We start from the raw sequence: 18,233 nt of genomic DNA, 5'->3' as shown, positions 1-18,233 counted from the left end.
AAGACAATGCATTTCAAGTTAGGCCCAGGATTATGACAATACTAAATGTACAGTATAATTCATGAACTGTAGTTCATTAAAAATCCCATAGAGGGAACCCAAGCTTCATTATTTAATTTGAAACAACTCTCATTCCACAAATACATCTCTCAAATTTCTTAAAAACACATTTTTTTATTGTTTTACATACTTTGAAATTCCTCTATTTTGCCAAAAAAATCTGTAACCATAATAATCTGACATGAAAAAAAACAATGAATGCCCAGTCTTAACAGAGAAGTTGTTCCTTATTGTTGAGTGATCCTGATAGCGGTTTGTTTGATCTGTCAATCATCAAGCCAGTCCGGATCCATTTTCATAGGACGTCTATCAAGGCCTGTTTTTATAAAACATCTCATATAGTATGAGTGCCGATTCAGGATCTGTTTAGCCTTTGACATAATAATGAATAACAATACATGGACAGGATGGACATGATTCCAGATCAGTATACTCGGAGATCTCTGTATGGGATGTCTAGTCAGATCTTCCTGGGGAAGCAGCCGGCTATTTCCACCACCTCTGGCCAGTTTCCGTAAATGTTGGTCTTCTGATTATTGGCAGCCAGCTGAACAATAGAAGATAGGAAATCATCACACTGTAGTTTCATCAAAGAACCTGTCACACTATATACTATCTGCTTTATTACAAAAGTAGAGAGAGATTATAGTACATACTATACATATAGTATGTACTGTCTATACTATTACAGTATAGACAGTACTATTGTGTAGTAGTATTGCAAAAATGTAGCTGGACAGAATAAGGACTTTATATCGATTGATCTTGATATTTGCAGTAGACAGTGTCGATGCAACAAATGCTCTCTCACCTTCTCAAAGGGGCTTTTCTGTTCTGTCCCAGCGCCTCCAGCAAAGACCCAGCTGTCTCTGAATTTCACATCCTTGATACTGCTGCTTCCCAGTCCCGCAAATATGTTCCTGATTTCATCAGTCATCCTGAGGAGAGATTGACGGTCAGAGTGGACATGTGACTGTTCTAATTTGAAAACAGGATGTAAAATGAATATTGATTTATGAATGTTGGAATTTATTTAAACTAGAAATGGGCACCGATATGGAAAATCTATATCAGTTGCATTTTTTTTCTTGATACGATATAGCGGTTTGCAAAAAAACAACATTACAACTGTCTCTGCTCTGGGAAGTCCAGACATCTGTTTGTGGTTTGCTCATTGGACCAGGTGTGAATGTTCTGGGAGCCTAACCTACCCACCCAGTCTGAATACAATGGGAGGCCCATCTACCGAGTGATGACTCAGCAGGCATGCTACGAATACTAAGTAGGCAGCCTGTGAGAAGGTCTGTGAGAGGGTTTTGTGCATACAGGAACAGCCATTTATGCTTTTTTTTTTACATTATAGTGTAGGTTAACAGGAAGGATAAACCAAAATCACAATATGCCTTGCTCATATATTAACATCAAACGATATATCGATATCATATCAAATGATTGATATTGGTGCCCACTGCCCACCACTAATTTAAACCTACTTTGTCGCTGCATCATCAAAAGATGCCACCAGAACAATCATTCCGGGTTTAATCGTCTTTAAGAAGTCCAAGATGGCCTTTGTTTCTTTTTGGAGAAAGTAGAAGAAAAAAAACGAAAAAAAACGGTAGTTTAGATGAAAAAAAAGAATACAATTTCTATCTTTACATTTCCATCAGAATATAGAATGCATGTCGCTTTTGCATCCTAATAAAAAGCTCTGACGAAGGCCTTGAGGCCGATACGTAAAACTTAATAAAGAGCAGTGATACCCCCACGCTGCTCTTGCAAGTATCTTATTCAATTGTTACCATGTACCTGCAACAACGATAGCTCAGATGTGCGATTGCCTTTAGAATTTTGCATCCTTATAACTGCCCTTACCTCCAGAGTACATGTTAAAGTAGTCAAATTTTTCGATCTTCCCATTTTCACCTTAGAAAACAAGAAATGCACATTGCATAACGAGTCAGGCATGCCTGATCCCATTTCTCACAATCCAATCATTCACTCCATAGCAGTGTGTCTATGTGCATCACATCTTATGTGTGGTGAGGTTAGGAGAAGCTGAGCTCACCATTCACCAGCACTAGGTTCAGGCCTGGTCCCACGTTGTTCATCACACCACTCATAACACTATGGAGATGAGTCACATGTCACAAGACTGTAAACACAAGAGCTGGAGTAGCAATCACATGTGCAATAGCTGAAGTGCCATGGAAAAGTTTGGTGAAAATATCCACGTTTAAATTCGGGACACGTTTAAAGTAGGGATGGGCTGCATTAAAATATTTCTGTCTTGCTCACGAGCTTATATGTCCATTTCTGTTAACAATATGAATGTAAGTTGGTTAAGAACATACGTACATGTTACCATCAAAGCAGATCTTTGGGCCCACAACAGTCGCTGCTCCACTCCTGATTTGAAAGGCAAAATGGTCGATAGGACAGTTTTTGGAAAGGCTGCATTTTGGATGCGAGGTTTCGGGCACAGCTGACAAATACAGGCACAGATAGATATGTGTTGAAATGATATATTTACAAACCAAAAGAGAAAAACAACATACTCATCAAGCTGTGACACCACATCCTTATGATACGTCTCATATACAACCAGTCAAGCAACCTACAGTACCAGTCAAAAGTTTGGACACACCTCCTTGTTCTAGGGTTTTTCTTTATTTTTACTATTTTCTACATTGTATAATAATAGTGAAGACATCAAAACTATGAAATAACACATTTGGAATCAAGTAGTAACCAAAAAAAGTGTTAAACAAATCAAAATATATTTCAGATTCTTCAAAGTAGCCACCTTTTGCCTTGATGACAGCTTTGCACACTCTTGGCATTCTTTCAACCAGATTCAAGAGGTAGTCAAAATATATCTACAATGTAGGAAATAGTAAAAATAAAGAAAAACTCTTGAATGAGTAGATGTGTCCAAACTTTTGACTGGTACTGTGTGTAGACGGAAACCTCTTCTGATGTGATTCAAAGTGTTACACATGATACAAAGTTTAAATGAATGCAAAGTTTAAAAAAATCATATTATGAGAGACATAATTCATATGTAGGACCCCCCTCCTACGTCTCTCTCCTAGATCTGATGAAACAGAGTACTGGGTTACTTTCAAGAAGTGAGGGAGGAGGCTGTGAATGGCTAAAGATTACTGACTGATAGGCGACTGAGGGTTCTGATACATGTATCAGGGACAAAGAGAAAACTTCAGACATCATAAGAGACACTTCTGAACTGTCTGTATCACTTTGAAGTTCAACTATTTACTTCGTAATAAAATTATTCCTGCAGAATATTTTACTTAGGAGAAAGGGTCAAATTCTACTGTATTCAGCATTTGGCATGTATTGAATATTCGGCATGTTCAGCTATGAAGATTGATTGATACTATTAAGATAGATGGGGAAATAGCTGAAATGGAAATGCTTGAAACACTTACCAGCAGTGACTACAGTTGCTCTTTGAGCTCCTGAAATAAGAGAAACACAACACTGTGCTATTATACTGAGGGGAAAAAAACGATTAAGTAGAGGGCAAAAGAGATACACAGAAATAGATATGGAGAAAGAGTGATCTTACCAAAGATATGTTGTTGTAGAACCCTGGCTCTCTGATGGATGTAGGCTGGGTTGGTAAAGATTCCCCATATAACGAGGATAACGATGAGGAAAGTAACAGCATACACAATGCCTAGCAACCACAACAACACATACACGTAAGATAATGCAAATTCCACACTCAATCACATTTAACTTATTCAAAATATTCCCATACCATGCAAAAACAGAGCTCTCACCTCTTGGTCTCATCTCAACAGCCAATTAGAAGACAATTCCTTGGTATTTTGGCAGTTCTTTACACTGAAAGAAGAGATTCCTGAAGTATTTCCTGACAGCCTGGCGTTCTCTCCTCTGTCATGCTGTATAGCTCAAGCAACAGTCCCCACTTCCACTGTCATCCTGTAAAATCTACAGCAGTGTTCAACCTCAATAGAGAACCAAGAGTGATTATCCTGTAGCCTATAGTATAGAGTAAATGCCAACACTCCTGTAAGGTACATTGTGAAACCAGGACATGGTAATATGTCCACACCCACTATATAAACAAGATGGCCACACCGAGAAGGACACGACAACGGATTGGCTTTTGATCAAACAATACAACACAATGAGACCTTTCACCTGAGAAAGGCAGCTTTAGCAGTTCTATTTACTTTTGCCATACCTTTACTGTCCTCTAGTGTTGAAATCAAACGCCTAACGTAGAACACAGCAGTGTGACTGGGAATGGGCCAATGGACAAGAGGGCATGCACTGGCCTGATGGCATTATTGTTACTGGAATCGCTCTCTTCCATGATTCATGATTTATTACCCTTTCATTACCCTTTGGATTGTTGGTTTATGTGATTAGCATACACAGGTGTGGGGGTGTGGTTGATAATGACGTGTCCCTCATGCCAGATGAGCAGAGTGTCTCTTTATTTACAAGCACTGAAGAAGCTCACAGTAGCGGTACTGTACATTATTTAATGTCAAAGTGCAGAACGGCAAACACAAAACAGAACTGCAAACACGTGCTTCTACACCTGCATTGCTTGCTGTTTGGGGTTTTAGACTGGGTTTCTGTACAGCACTTTGTGACATCAGCTGATGTAAGAAGGGCTTTATAAATACATTTGATTGATTGACATATTCATTTTTGCTCAGGGGGAAATACATTTATACAACATGTTTATATAATATAAAGAAGAAAATAAAAAACGAAAAACATATGCACTCACTACTGTAAGTCGCTCTGGATAAGAGCGTCTGCTAAATGACAAACAAGAACAATAATTAAAGGACGTAAGCACAACAGCTTGTCTTAAAGACAAAACCTGGGCAGCTGTGTTAAGTTAACATAGTATAACATACTTTACATTAAATGTGTGAATAATACTTAAAGATGACACAACAATACTCAACAACTGAAACAGTGCTTGAAGAGGTCAGTAACAAATAGAAAGATTTGATTGCGGTATACAGTGCAGACACAGCTTCTATACTTGTGAAGAATGATTATTTTGTTCTGCTAGCCATTGGTATCGGTTATACAATTAAAAATATTATTAACAGTACAGATGTGTAGAATAAGGTACGCATGTCATGACAACAATTCCCTGAATTAAAACAAGCATCAGTGGATAATAGCACTGTTGTAACTGGATTCGGGAGCATGTAGACTGGAAGGGGTGCAAGGAGAAGAAGAGGTTAACAGCTTAGCGAATGCACGCACGCACGCACACACACACACTTCACAGTCGACCTCAGCTAACCTGAGCGCAGAGAAGTGTCATCCGAGTGATGATTCACTCCAACATATCCTGTTGGAGGGGAGAAAAGAGAAGAAAGACACAACTAGATCTCTTATCACAGCAAAAACACCCAGAAGCCCTGAAAAAAATATATAGTAGGCTAGGCCTATGAAATGTTTAGCAGCCAAGTACTCGTATAGCCTATGGTATAACTTAGGTGTTGCCAAAACGTTTCAAGTCTCTAAAATGTAATTTTCTCCACCCCCTGATTAAGACAGCTGTTCTGGAGTACACTATAGTGGCTCAGGGGTAATGCTTCCCCAAGATGCAAATCTAGGATCAGCTTCTCTTCCCCCAATCCTAACCTTAACCATCAGTAGGGAAAATGCAAAACTGACCCAAGATCAGCGTCCTGGGGCAACTTCACCCTACACCACTATAGTGACGTGGAGGATGACAGGGACACAGGACCAGGTCCACCAACCTCATCAGAGTCCTCCCCCAGTGTGTAGGGCCCGGGCCTGTCCTCCTCCTCCTCCGTCCCTCCTGGCCCCTCAGCCTCCATCCGCCTCAGCACTGAGTACCTGTATGTGGCCTCGCTGAAAAGAAAACACTGTTTAACATTTACATGATTTATTATTGAGACTATGACTTAAGCAGCTCATTATGATAGTACCCTGGGCACTACACCTGATACGCAAGTTTACTCAGTGATGAAATAACATAAAATTAGCATAATGGACAACCTCGTGAAAGCAATCATAAATCCTTAAAAGGCTCCATTCATATTGACACGCAGCCAACATCCAGAATACTGGACCTCCAGGCAGGCAACATGTTTGATGTTGTCTTTCATGACATTAAGATCTATAATGATCTAAAATAGAAAGGCCAACACAGCTCTATTGATGATCCATATCAATATCACAAATACCTGCGGGGAAAGCAGTATTTTCTGATGATAAAAACTGCAGCAAGAACTGCAGTAAATGTAACGAATATCACAGCTGCAATGACCCCCGGGTGCAGTCTTGCCTATTGAACGACAAAGATATGGAATTTAATTTGAGAAATGAAATGTCACAAATGTGATTGCCATTTAACCGAATGCCATTGGTGTGCGCATATGTACAACTGTCAACAACGATTACATTGACAGACAACGGATATGCTATAGCTACTTCACCTGTTGAGTTGACGACTTGGTGGGGGTGACACTTCTCATATGGATCCCATTCCTGTCCTCCGATAACTTCTGGGTTAAAGATAAACTAGTGGTGGGTCTCCCACAAAGTGTTTGTTGAATAAAGAAAATAAGAAATAGTTTTAAAACATTAGAAACTATTTTTCTTGAAGTCATCGCCATTATTGTTTACTTCCTGGTTGGGTTTTTCACCTGTTTACGTGGAAACGAAAGGCTTTTCTGATTGGAGGAGGTGGAATGCCTTATTTAGGGAAGTTCGAGAGGACAAGATTGTAAAGGTAGGCTATATTGCGTGATTGAGTTTTGCATGTTCCTTGAATGGAGAAAAGTACAAATTCCATGAAACAGCTGCATATATTGTAGGAATATTTTGGGGAAAAATTGTCCGAATTTTTTTTATAATCACATTTACATTTTAGTAATTTAGCAGACGCTCTTTCTTGAATAGGCCTACCTCAGTAGTATATTTATTATACTTCTTAATATTAATATTGCACTAAGAATTACTTTATTAGATGATTGCTCATGATTTGGGTCAGACTAAATCATGGGCCGGTGCCACCAACTGTTAGTCTGATGCCCTGTAATAGTAATTAACACTTACTGTTGATTCAGGGGAACACATCTGACAGGCACTCCTCTGCAATATAGCCTAATTCATTGGCTTGGCTTTTATAACGTATAAGGCTTAAGCAGACAGGCAAGACAGACAGACAAACAGAGAGGTGCGGACTGGGAGAAGAATTTGGCCCTGGCATTGTATCCACACCAGCCAACGTCACTGTGTGCGCCGCCAACTCGCCATATCTGTCTCAGCATCTTCTCTGCTGTCACTCTGTGCTTCTTCTTGTTCTCTGTTAAGTGCAATATTAATATTAATGTATTAATATTAACCACTTAAACCTAACTGGGAGTCTAACCACTAAGTCTAACCACTTAAATTGAACAAAGGACAAAAACATTTGAGCCAAGGATAAAACAAACACGTTTAATCACAAATATGTGTAGAGGACACACGACACACACACTACTGCATACACACTATACAGTACAGAACACTTAAAAAAGTCACTGTATAAACAATGAATTACAAGAGCATCCTCACCATTCCATATTAAATACAACCGAGGATAACAGAATGGTATAAATATTTTCTAAGGCTCATTAATAGTTCAGAAAAGCGTAATTAAGTAAAAATCTATTTTTCCAGCAGTGAACATGCCTGTTCAGTTCTTTTCCTGCATTTTGCTCATCAAAAATCTTGATGAATTAGACCAGCTCATAGTATTTCCCAGACTGGGGATCAAAGTAGCAGTTAAGAGAGGGATCATAGAGAAGATTCAGGTACTCCTCCTCATCCTCATTTCCTCCATTCACTGATCCGTCAGCCCCTGAAACACAAACAGGAGGAACATGCAGTCATGACATACCATAACATGCACATACACCGTTATGGCTCCCTACTATTACAATTTCCAACACCTTAACTGGTTACATTAAGAGGTCCAACCATTTTTATTTCCTTTGTCATTTTTTTTCTTCTCAGAAGTGCCAAACCTTTTGATGAGATTGCAAAGGTGGCGTTTACATTTTTTAAATGTAACCTTTATTTAACTAGGCAAGTCAATTAAAAATAAATTCTTATTTACAATGATGGCCTACCCCGGCCTCCCCTAACCAGGACGACACTGGGCCAATTGTGCACCGCCCTATGGGACTCCCAATTACGGCCGGTTGTGATACAGCCCGGGATCAAACCAGGGTCTGCAGTGACGCCTCTAGCACCGAGATGCAGTGCCTTAGACCGCTGCGCCACTCGGTCATTTAGCTCGCTACATTATAAATTACTCCCCATATATAAATAGAAGAGTACAACTGAACCAGAGGAGGCTGGTGGGAGGAGCTATAGGAGAACGGGCTCATTGTAATGGCTGAAATTGAATAAATGCAACGGTATCAAACTAGGGTTGTAAAGCTACCTGGAATTTACCAAAGTTTTGTAATTAACAGAAAATCTATTCTAATTTTGGTACTTTATACCTGAATAACTTTTAAAAAATTAATATATACTATTAATCTATTATATCTGTGTCCATATTGTCCATGAGTTTCTAGTGGATAGACCATATCGTTCAAGAGAAATAGCCTAATTAATGAAAAAGGCATCTAATCAACAATGGTATTATTTTCAATTAACTCTGCAACTCTTCTAACTATTGACTGTGTTCACAACTGCCACCAGTTTGACGCCAAAATATTGACATCAAATACATATTAACATAGTAAAATAAATAAAATGTGTCAAAAAAAATATAAAGGATATTTCATGCTGAAGCTCTCATATTAAACACCAATGGTGTTCACTAAGTTGATGGTTTATATTTAAGATAATGTTTTACAGCTTTGTCATTCTATTTTTATTTTAAAATCATCTTATTTAATATATTTTACATGTGATAAGGCCACAGAGGGCCAGAGATTATTACAGACACCTGTGATAATTTGAAGTACCCAAAAGGGCCACTAGATGTCTTGTGAGAGATTACATAAAATCCTTGAAATATACCAAAATTCTGGTAGTTTACTGGTAAACATAGAAAGTCTCCAATAATATACCCTCTTGTTGCAACCCTATATCAAACACATCTAAAATATGGAAACCACGTTTGACTCTGTTCCATTTATTCCATTCCAGAACATTACAATGAGCCCATCCTCCTATAGCTCCTCCCACCAGCCTCCTTTGGACTGAACAAGCATTCTGATTTCCTCTGAGGAAATATTCCTTTTGGTGAGAACTGAACAAGACCCTGTATGAACTGTAAGTGCACGACTGAAGAGACTGCCAACACCAGACCTGAGCAGTGTAAGCCATGAATCTGTACCCGTACTACCCTGTGAACAGAACTATTTAGTGGAATTAAATGGTTCCTGGGAGGCTGTAAGGGTCTGCTGACCTTGGGACCCAGGTGAATCTTAACTTCTCCTCTGCCATTTCAGACACTCTCTTCACATCAATCAGCACAGCCACGTTTAGGATCCTCATACCTCAGAATACCGCACAGACACATTCTGAAAGCTGTTAAATAAAAAGGTGATGTAATTTCCAACCCCTTGCTTTAACCGCCATTATTTTAGTTGTTAAATTGACGGGCAGTTAACTACTTAAAAAGGTAATGGAATGCTCTGGGAGAAACATTGTGTCTAATTGGAAACTCCAATGGATGATAATGAAAACTAATTATGAGACACAATGTGTCAGAGGTTTAAAATGATGTTGTAAATTGGAAAGGTTTTGCCAATTAACCCCGGCAGGCGTGTCTTTAGAAGCGCAGCCTTGTAACGAGACTGTCTCTGACCTGTGGAGTCACGGGGAGAACAGAAAGCTGCAGCCTCCTGGGATCTATAGCCCTAATTGGTCTTAGTTTTATGGGTCTCCTCGCTCTGCCTCGTTTCCACCCTGTGTCTTCTTTAAAGAGAGCCTTAACATTTCAGCCTGCCTAACTTCTGACACCTGTGAAACATTTCCATTAGCAGAATGTGACGATGGTGCCATTTCACAGGTTTCTGAGAATAATAAAAAACAATATGGATTCTATAGGTTTACGTGTATGTGTGTGTGTGTGCATGTGTGTATGTAGGACAAGGAGTTTGGTGTTGGGGGTGTTGAGCCAAGCCTGTACCTCTGGTTGGGGGTCCCCTCCAATGGTCCCCTGTGCCCTCTGACCCCTTCCCTTTCTTCTGGCTAGGAGGAATAATGGGAGGGCTGAGGACATCCATCCATTCTCTAGAGGCAATAGGCATCAGAACACAGTCATCACTACAGAGATGCTATCAGGACAACAAAGACAATTAGGAAAATCATAATATTAGTTGCAGTGTAGGTCAACTAACAATTTGTGAACAGCGGATGTCAAAAAAGGAGGACAGTTTTAATCAATCAGGACACTCCCATCCCTGTTACCAACACCAATCAAAGATATTTGGGAGGGAAGAATACATTCTACCATTCCACTGTTTAATTGCTATATTGTAATTACTTCAATTTCCCAGTGGATCAGAAGTTTACATACACTCAATTAGTATTTGGTAGCATTGCCTTTACATTGTTTAACTTGGGTCAAACGTTTCAGGTAGTCTTCCACAAGCTTCCCACAACAAGTTGGGTGAATTTTGACCCATTCCTCCTGACAGAGCTGGTGTAACTGAGTCAGGTTTGTAGGCCACCTTGTTCGCACACGCTTTCTCAGTTCTGCCTACAAACTTTCTATAAATTGAGGTCAGGGCTTTGTGATGGCCACTCCAATATCTTGACATTGTTGTCCTTAAGCCATTTTGCCACAACTTTGGAAGTATGCTTGGGGTCATTGTCCATTTGGAAGACCCATTTGCGACCAAGCTTTAACTTCCTGACTGATGTCTTGAGATGTTGCTTCAATGTATCCACATAATTTTCCTTCCTCATGATGCCATCTATTTTGTGAAGTGCACCAGTCCCTCCTGCAGCAAAGCACCCCCACAACATGATGCTGCCACCCATGTGCTTCACGGTTGGGATGGTGTTCTTCGGCTTGCAAGCGTCCCCCTTTTTCTTCCAAACATAACGATGGTCATTATGGCCAAACAGTTCTATTTTTGTTTCATCAGACCAGAGGACAATTCTCCAAATGAATATGTCAATCAAACCGTAGTCTGGCTTTTTTTATGGCGGTTTTGGAGCAGTGGCTTCTTCCTTGCTGAGCGGCCTTTCAGGTTATGTCGATATAGGACTCGTTTTACTGTGGATATAGATACTTTTGTACCTGTTTCCTCCAGCATCTTCACAAGGAGACATGTTCTGGGATTGATTTGCACTTTTCGCACCAAAGTACGTTCATCTCTAGGAGACAGAACGCTTCTACTTCCTGAGCGGTGTGACAGCTGAGTGGTCCCATGGTGTTTATACTTGCGTACTATTGTTTGTACAGATGAACGTGGTACCTTCAGGCATTTGGAAATTGCTCCCAAGGATGAACCAGACTTGTGGAGGTTTACACATTTTTGTCTGAGGTCTAATTGGTTGATTTCTTTTGTTTTTCCCATGATGTCAAGCAAAGAGGCACTGAATTTGAAGGTAGGCCTTGAAATACATCCACATGTACACCTCCAATTGACTCAAATGATGTAAATTAGCCTATCAGAAGCTTCTAAAGCCACGACATCATTTTCTGGAATTTTCCAAGCTGTTTAAGGCACAGTCAACTAAGTGTATGTACATTTCTGACCCACTGGAATTGTGATACAGTGAATTATAAGTGAAATAATCTTTCTGTAAACAATTGTTGGAAAAATTACTTGTGTTATGCACAAAGTAGATGTCCTAATTGACTTGCCAAAACTATAGTTTGTTAACAAGAAATTTGTGGAGTGGTTGAAAAAAGAGTTTTAATGTCTCCAACCTAAGTGTATGTAAACTTCCGACTTCAACTGTACACTGTAGTTGCTTACCAACACGACATTGAATGTTCCTGAGTGGCTTAGTTACAGTTTTGACCTAAATCGGCATGAAAATCTATGGCAAGACTTGAAAATGGCTGTCCAGCAATGATGAACAACGAACTTGACAGAGCCTGAATAATTGTTTAAAGAATGATGGGCAAATATTTTGCAATCCAGGTGTACAATGCTCTTAGAGACTTACCCAGAAAGACTCACAGCTGTAAACGCTGCCAAAGGTGATTCTAACATGTATTGACTCGGGGTAGAATACTAATATATCTAATCAAGATATATGAGTGTTTTATTCTCCATACATTTTGTGTAGATCCTTGATAAAAAATGACAATTAAATCCATATTAATCCCATTTTGTAACACAACAAAATGTGGAAAAAGGCAAGGGGTGTGAATACTTTCTGAAGGCACTGTACATATAACAAATATACTGTATATATGCAAGAGGCCCGTATACTGCCTTCCCTGTGCTCCATTCTCCCCTTCCAGCACTGCCGTTTGAGTCAGAAATTAAACAATTAAATGTAAGTATATAGTGATATAAGGTGGAAACTGGAGAAAAATAGGCTAGGCATTATCATTGTATAGTAAATTACTACATTAGACACCATCCAGATAAGTATCCACTTTAAGCTCGTCTTCAATTTTTTGGTACTTTCTTTGCCTCAGGATAAAAGTTGCTTCAGAGAACATCATGGGAGGTTTATGAAGTTTTGAATTTAACTTATTTTCTTCTCGAAGGTTTAATTTATTTTCAAAGTGGGATCATGTTTCAAAGTGGGATTAAAATGCATTTAATTGTTAAAATTGAGTGTCACTAGTCTTTGTGGTAGTCAGAGAGACAAAATTACACCTTGTACTGCTGGGGGACAGACGTACTGAGAGGAGCAATACTCTTCCTCCTACACACGAGAGATGGGGGTGAAGGAGCACTGCAGACTGCATCAGCGTGTGTGTGTGTATATTTGTGTGTGTGTTGTGTGTGCCACCGTACTGCTACCAGCAGGGCTCTCTCTCTCCCATTTATATCAGAGGTCAATACAACAGACAGAACAGAACCAAAGGCTATCTCCTTCCCACTAGTTTTAGCCTCCTGTCTCCTAAACTCTGACTTTCAGAACGGCACTTTTATGGTTGAAGTTGATTCCTAGTTGACAACCTCAAAAAGACGCTGTCTTACTGATGGCTTGAGGCCAGTTGTTCAACTAGGAACTAAAAGGAATGAGTCAAGTAAGTCACTGATAGTTTGAACACAACCGAAAGTAAACTGTCCACAGGTTTTAGGACATTTGTGAACTTGATAACAGCTAAGAAGTATTTTCCATTGGAGAGGTATAGTTGCTTTCCTCTATGCCTTGGATTCCCCTTCTCTTCCACCAGTTAGCTCTGATCTTTGATATTCAAAATGAACAGTCACTATAAGTTGATATGATATCATCACTTGACAGAGATGTGTAGCTCTCTCCTCCATTCTAACAGTGTGGCTGCGGAATACATTTAGGTAAAATATGGACTCCTCGAATTTCAATCTCTAAACTGGGAAAACAACATGCTTCCACTGAGTTAGTTTTTTATAAATACATCTATCTACGCACTCATAAATACAGCAGTTCTATACGTCTGTCAGATATAGATCCTACTTGATTTTCAATTTCAACTTCAAGGACTAGATAGTAACCCTCCCCCATTGTGTCCCTTAGAAATACATTATCACTTCTTCTCCAGACCGAAGCAAAAATCAAATATATTCCAAATAATCTTTCCTTCCCCTACCGGAGCCATTTATACCCTCCCACTTCCCTCTGACTCCACACTGGGAGGCACAAAGCACAGGCAGATTTAATGGAAGCTATTTTCAAGGACAACGCAGCTCAATGCTGCAGACAGCAGCTACCTACCTGCAGGGAGAGGAAATTGTTAAGTGGGACTGGACGAGAGACTGTAGATTGAATTGTTAAGTCATTATATTCATGGCATAAAAGTGAACTGGGGATGGGAGGAAATAAATTAGCCTTTTTAACCTGACAGAAGATGAAGGTCCCTTTTAGTAAGTATTTTACCTTGCGGTTAGTGTAAAAAAACAAAAACATTATCTATAGTGTACCCAGCAAACCAAAATTGGTTCTGTAGAAGTTCCCAGAACATTCATTAAGTTGCGGAAAATGTTCTCATAACACAAAAACTGTCCAGTTGTGCTGATGATTATACAATGTTTGTATAAAACATACGCCTGATGTTGCAAGAACGTTCCCAGAACACATTTTGTCTGTTCTTTAAAAGTTCCTAAAATATTTATTTAGGCTGTGAAAACATTGTGGGGATATGACAAGAGATAGGTTCCCAAAACACACAAAAAATTAAAAACGAACAAAACAAAAACTGTCCAGTTGTGCTGACATTCAGATAATTTTTGTATCAGGTTGCACAAAAAATGTATTTGATGTTGCAAGAATGTTGACAGAACAGCCTTTCTGAGTTCTTTAAAATGTTGATTTGCTGGGATTTTTTTTTTTATGTTAGGAGAACATTTAATTTTAAATATAAAATAAAAAATTGTTATCAAAAACATTATTTGAAAGATTTTGAGATGTTGTCATCCTGATGTTATAAAAAACCCTAACTAGAACTTCATGGTAATCTTAGCTAATGTTCTGCCAATGTTCCCGGTTTGCTGGGTATACTCCTACAGTACATCTGTGCTTGGAGCTGGAGAAGAAAGAAAACGGATATTGGCACTTCTATCTCTGTTGAAAATAGACTTTGTAAAAAGATGATTCTGTGTTCAGTGAGAATTTCTCCATATCTCCATGACAGGGTGTTTAGGAGATGCAACGCTTGTTTACCAGCCAGAGGCAGAAGGCACAGATATCACACACAGAGGAACATGGTAAATGTGTCAGAAAAGCACTGACAAAACTACAGCAGGGAGCAGCAGCAGCTGTCAAACTTTACCACTCCAAATAACTGACAGTGGAGCCTTGCAGACAGTGGTGCCAGTCAGGACACTTAAGACCGAAGATTTCACTTTTGGCCTTTCAGAACACAAAACACTTTCGGGGGTCTGTCTGAATACAAAAGAAAGAAAGAAGAAAAGAGAGAAGAGAAAGAACAGACAAAATTTCCACTGACAGAGAGATAATTTTAAGCTGGTTGGCATGCCACATCACACACCTCTCAGAACCACTGCAGCTGTACTTGAATACAGTAACACAAATTCAGTCATCACCTATCTAGTGTTTGTAGTATTGCTGTAGTAAATACAGGCCACTAGTGGATAGGGTTCGGTTAACAAGCCTATACTTAAAAAATATAAGCCTATACTTGAGTATACTCTTAGAAAAAAGGGTTCTATGGGGACCCTTTTAGGTTCTAGGTAGCTCCTTTTTTTCTAAGAGTGTACTCAAATCTGCCTCAGGGCACAGTCAAGCAGAAACACAAGCACTCAGTCTGAACATTTCAAAGACAGAGACAGTCTCAAGGACAGTTTAGGAACTTGTGTGAAATGAAACAGACGTATAATACACACAAAATTGAACCTCAAAAACACTAGCCTACATGACTGCCAGGTTCATTCAACAGTCATGTGGTTTTACACCACAAATGAGCACTTAATGCATCATGGAGACAGAGATATATACACCAGGAAGCCTTCCCTGCCTTTCATCAATAAATCAGACATGTTTGAGCCAACAGGAACAATGCATAATTCAACCTGAAGACAGGTGATGCAACACTTTTGTCATCCTTTGTAACATGTTGGTGGCGCTGCATGTGTGTCCTCAGAGAGAGAGACGGAAAGAGAGAGAGAGAGAAAGGGAGAAAGAGACCCACAAAGAATTTGAAAACATAAAGACAGAGCGAGAGAGCGGGTTGTGTGCTAATGAGTGACAACAGCCCTGCATCTAATTGAGAGGCGAGCAGAGAGGATGACAAGAAGAGCTCTAATGAGTAATGGCAATGGCATCCTGTAAGATGAGGTGAGGTGAGCCAGACCCAAGCCCAGGTGATGACAGCCAAGTAATGACAGCCAGGTGACTGGTGTATTAGACCTCTGTGTGTTTGGGCCCTGCGCCAACGGAAACACTAACTAACTCTGTGCTAATCATCCGGGACAGCCTTGGCTAATGAGACACTGACGCACTGCTACAGGTGGGAATCTGTTAGTATGTGTTCATATTTACGTTTTGTGTACGGTTTCATACACTTGTCAGGAAGGGTGTTGGGGTTGTACCTGATTCTGATTCTGATTCTGAATGGACAGATACACTGAATGCACCCTCCATCCATTCTCACTTCAGGTCACAGTGAATTATTTCATTTATTCTTTATTTAACTAGGCAAGTCAGTTAAGAACAAATTCTTATTTACAATGACGGCCTACTGGGGAACAGTGCGTTACCTGCCTTGGTCAGGGGCAGAACGACAGATTTGTACCTTGTCAGCTCGGGGATTCAATCCACCAACCTTTCTGTTACTGGCCCAACGCTCTAACCACTAGGCTACCTGCCTCCCTGATTTCCCATCATAGATAACGTTACGGAAGAGATTTGATGGAAAGGGAGGTTACATCATTTACAGGCTGAACATATTGGCTACCTTTAAACAGTTGGCGGAGGATCTGTATTGTTAGGAAATTCAAAAAGGACGAAACCTCCTCCACTCAACCGAATACGTAATCTGCTCGAGGGGGTTACTCAACCGGCTCATACGTCGCGACGTCCCCTGAATGCCCATCTGCTAGCCTGCTAGCCGAGGCCCGCTAGCTGTCTAGAGCATATTGGACTGTTAGCTGAATAAAGCCATTTGCCAATTGGACCCCTCTGCTACACGGAACCCTACTAATCCATCACGACTGGACTATCGACGGAACCACACAACGAGGCGAAAACAGACTTTCCTCCGTCGCGACATCCCTCTAATACCCTTCTGCTAGCTTGCTAGCACCGGCCTGCTAGCTGTCTGAATCGCTATGATCACTCGGCTACGAATTCCTCTCCCTAATGTCAATATGCCTTGTCCATTACTGTCCTGGTTAGTGATTATTGTTTTATTTCACTGTAGAGCCTCTAGCCCTGCTCAATATGCCTTAACCATCCATTTAGTTCCACCTCCCACATATGCACTGAGGCTAGGAAACACTGTCACCACCGATAAATCCACTATAACTGAGAATTACAATAAGCATTTTTGTATGGCTGGCCATGCTTTCCACCTGGCTACCCCTACACCGGTCAATTGCCCGGCACCCCCCACAGCAACTCGCCCAAGCCTCCCCCATTTCTCCTTCACCCAAATCCAGATAGCTGATGTTCTGAAAGAGCTGCAAAATCTGGACCCCTACAAATCAGCCGGGCTACAATCTGGACCCTCTCTTTCTTAAATGATCTGCCGAAATTGTTGCAACCCCTATTACTAGCCTGTTCAACCTCTCTTTCGTATCGTCTGAGATCCCCAAAGATTGGAAAGCTGCCGCGGTCATCCCCCCTTCAAAGGTGGAGACACTCTAGACCCAAACTACTACAGACCTATATCTATCCTACCCTGCCTTTCTAAGGTCTTCGAAAGCCAAGTTAGCAAACAGATTAGCGACCTTTTCGAATCCCACCATAACTTCTTCACTATGCAATCTGGTTTCCGAGCTGGTCATGGGTGCACCTCAGCCGCGCTCAAGGTCCTAAACGATATCATAACCGCCATCGATAAGAGACATTACTGTGCAGCCGTATTCATCGACCTGGCCAAGGCTTTCGACTCTGTCAATCACCACATTCTTATCGGCAGACTAAACAGCCTTGGTTTCTCAAATGACTGCCTCTACTGGTTCACCAACTACTTCTCTGAGTTCAGTGTGTCAAATCGGAGGGCCTGTTGTCTGGACCTCTGGCAGTCTCTATGGGGGTGCCACAGGGTTCAATTCTTGGGTTGACTCTCTTCTCTGTATCCATCAATGATGTCGCTCTTGCTGCTGGTGATTCTCTGATCCACCTCTACGCAGACGACACCATTCTGTATACTTCTGGCCCTTCTTTGGACACTGTGATAACTAACCTCCAGACGAGCTTCAATGCCATACAACTCTCCTTCCGTTGCCTCCAACTTCTCTTAAATGCAAGTAAAACTAAATGCATGCTCTTCAACCGATCGCTGCCCGCTCGTCCAGCATCGCTTC

The 18,233-nt window shown here is 40.5% G+C and overlaps 2 protein-coding genes across 2 annotated transcripts in view; both read right to left on the bottom strand.

Annotated features, from left to right (window-relative positions):
- Positions 1 to 154: 154 nt before the first annotated feature.
- On the bottom strand, positions 155 to 6,795 carry LOC106565332 (FAM3 metabolism regulating signaling molecule D). Its single transcript, XM_014132321.3, has 12 exons — positions 6,555 to 6,795; positions 6,303 to 6,403; positions 5,853 to 5,967; positions 3,870 to 5,437; positions 3,653 to 3,763; positions 3,513 to 3,542; positions 2,419 to 2,545; positions 2,129 to 2,187; positions 1,936 to 1,986; positions 1,554 to 1,638; positions 872 to 998; positions 155 to 607 (listed from the first exon to the last, which is right to left on the bottom strand). Exons 4-12 carry the CDS (start codon positions 3,880 to 3,882, stop codon positions 521 to 523), a joined length of 690 nt encoding a protein of 229 aa, XP_013987796.3. The 5' UTR covers positions 3,883 to 5,437; positions 5,853 to 5,967; positions 6,303 to 6,403; positions 6,555 to 6,795; the 3' UTR covers positions 155 to 520.
- Positions 6,796 to 7,540: 745 nt separating this feature from the next.
- The window catches only part of cfap20dc (CFAP20 domain containing), a 59,083-nt gene continuing 48,390 nt past the window's right edge, over positions 7,541 to 18,233 (bottom strand). Inside the window, exons 16-17 of the mRNA XM_014132319.3 lie at positions 10,256 to 10,359; positions 7,541 to 7,963 (exon numbers count right to left, since the gene is read on the bottom strand). Of these exons, the coding sequence (XP_013987794.1) occupies positions 7,842 to 7,963; positions 10,256 to 10,359 (226 nt within the window). The 3' untranslated portion in view covers positions 7,541 to 7,841. The remainder of the gene's footprint in view (positions 7,964 to 10,255; positions 10,360 to 18,233) is intronic.

The sequence above is a fragment of the Salmo salar genome, chromosome 12 (genome assembly GCF_965601325.2).
Source record: "Salmo salar chromosome 12, fSalSal1, whole genome shotgun sequence".
Classification (NCBI taxonomy): Eukaryota; Metazoa; Chordata; class Actinopteri; order Salmoniformes; family Salmonidae; genus Salmo; species Salmo salar.
This window is presented reverse-complemented; position numbering and strand designations above follow the sequence as displayed.

Coding starts and splice junctions, on each gene's coding strand:
- LOC106565332 (XM_014132321.3), bottom strand. Junction 2,188..2,418: donor ATCTGCTTTGATGGTAACAT/GTACGTATGTTC, acceptor TCATCTCCATAG/TGTTATGAGTGGTGTGATGA. Junction 1,987..2,128: donor GAACCTAGTGCTGGTGAATG/GTGAGCTCAGCT, acceptor TTGTTTTCTAAG/GTGAAAATGGGAAGATCGAA.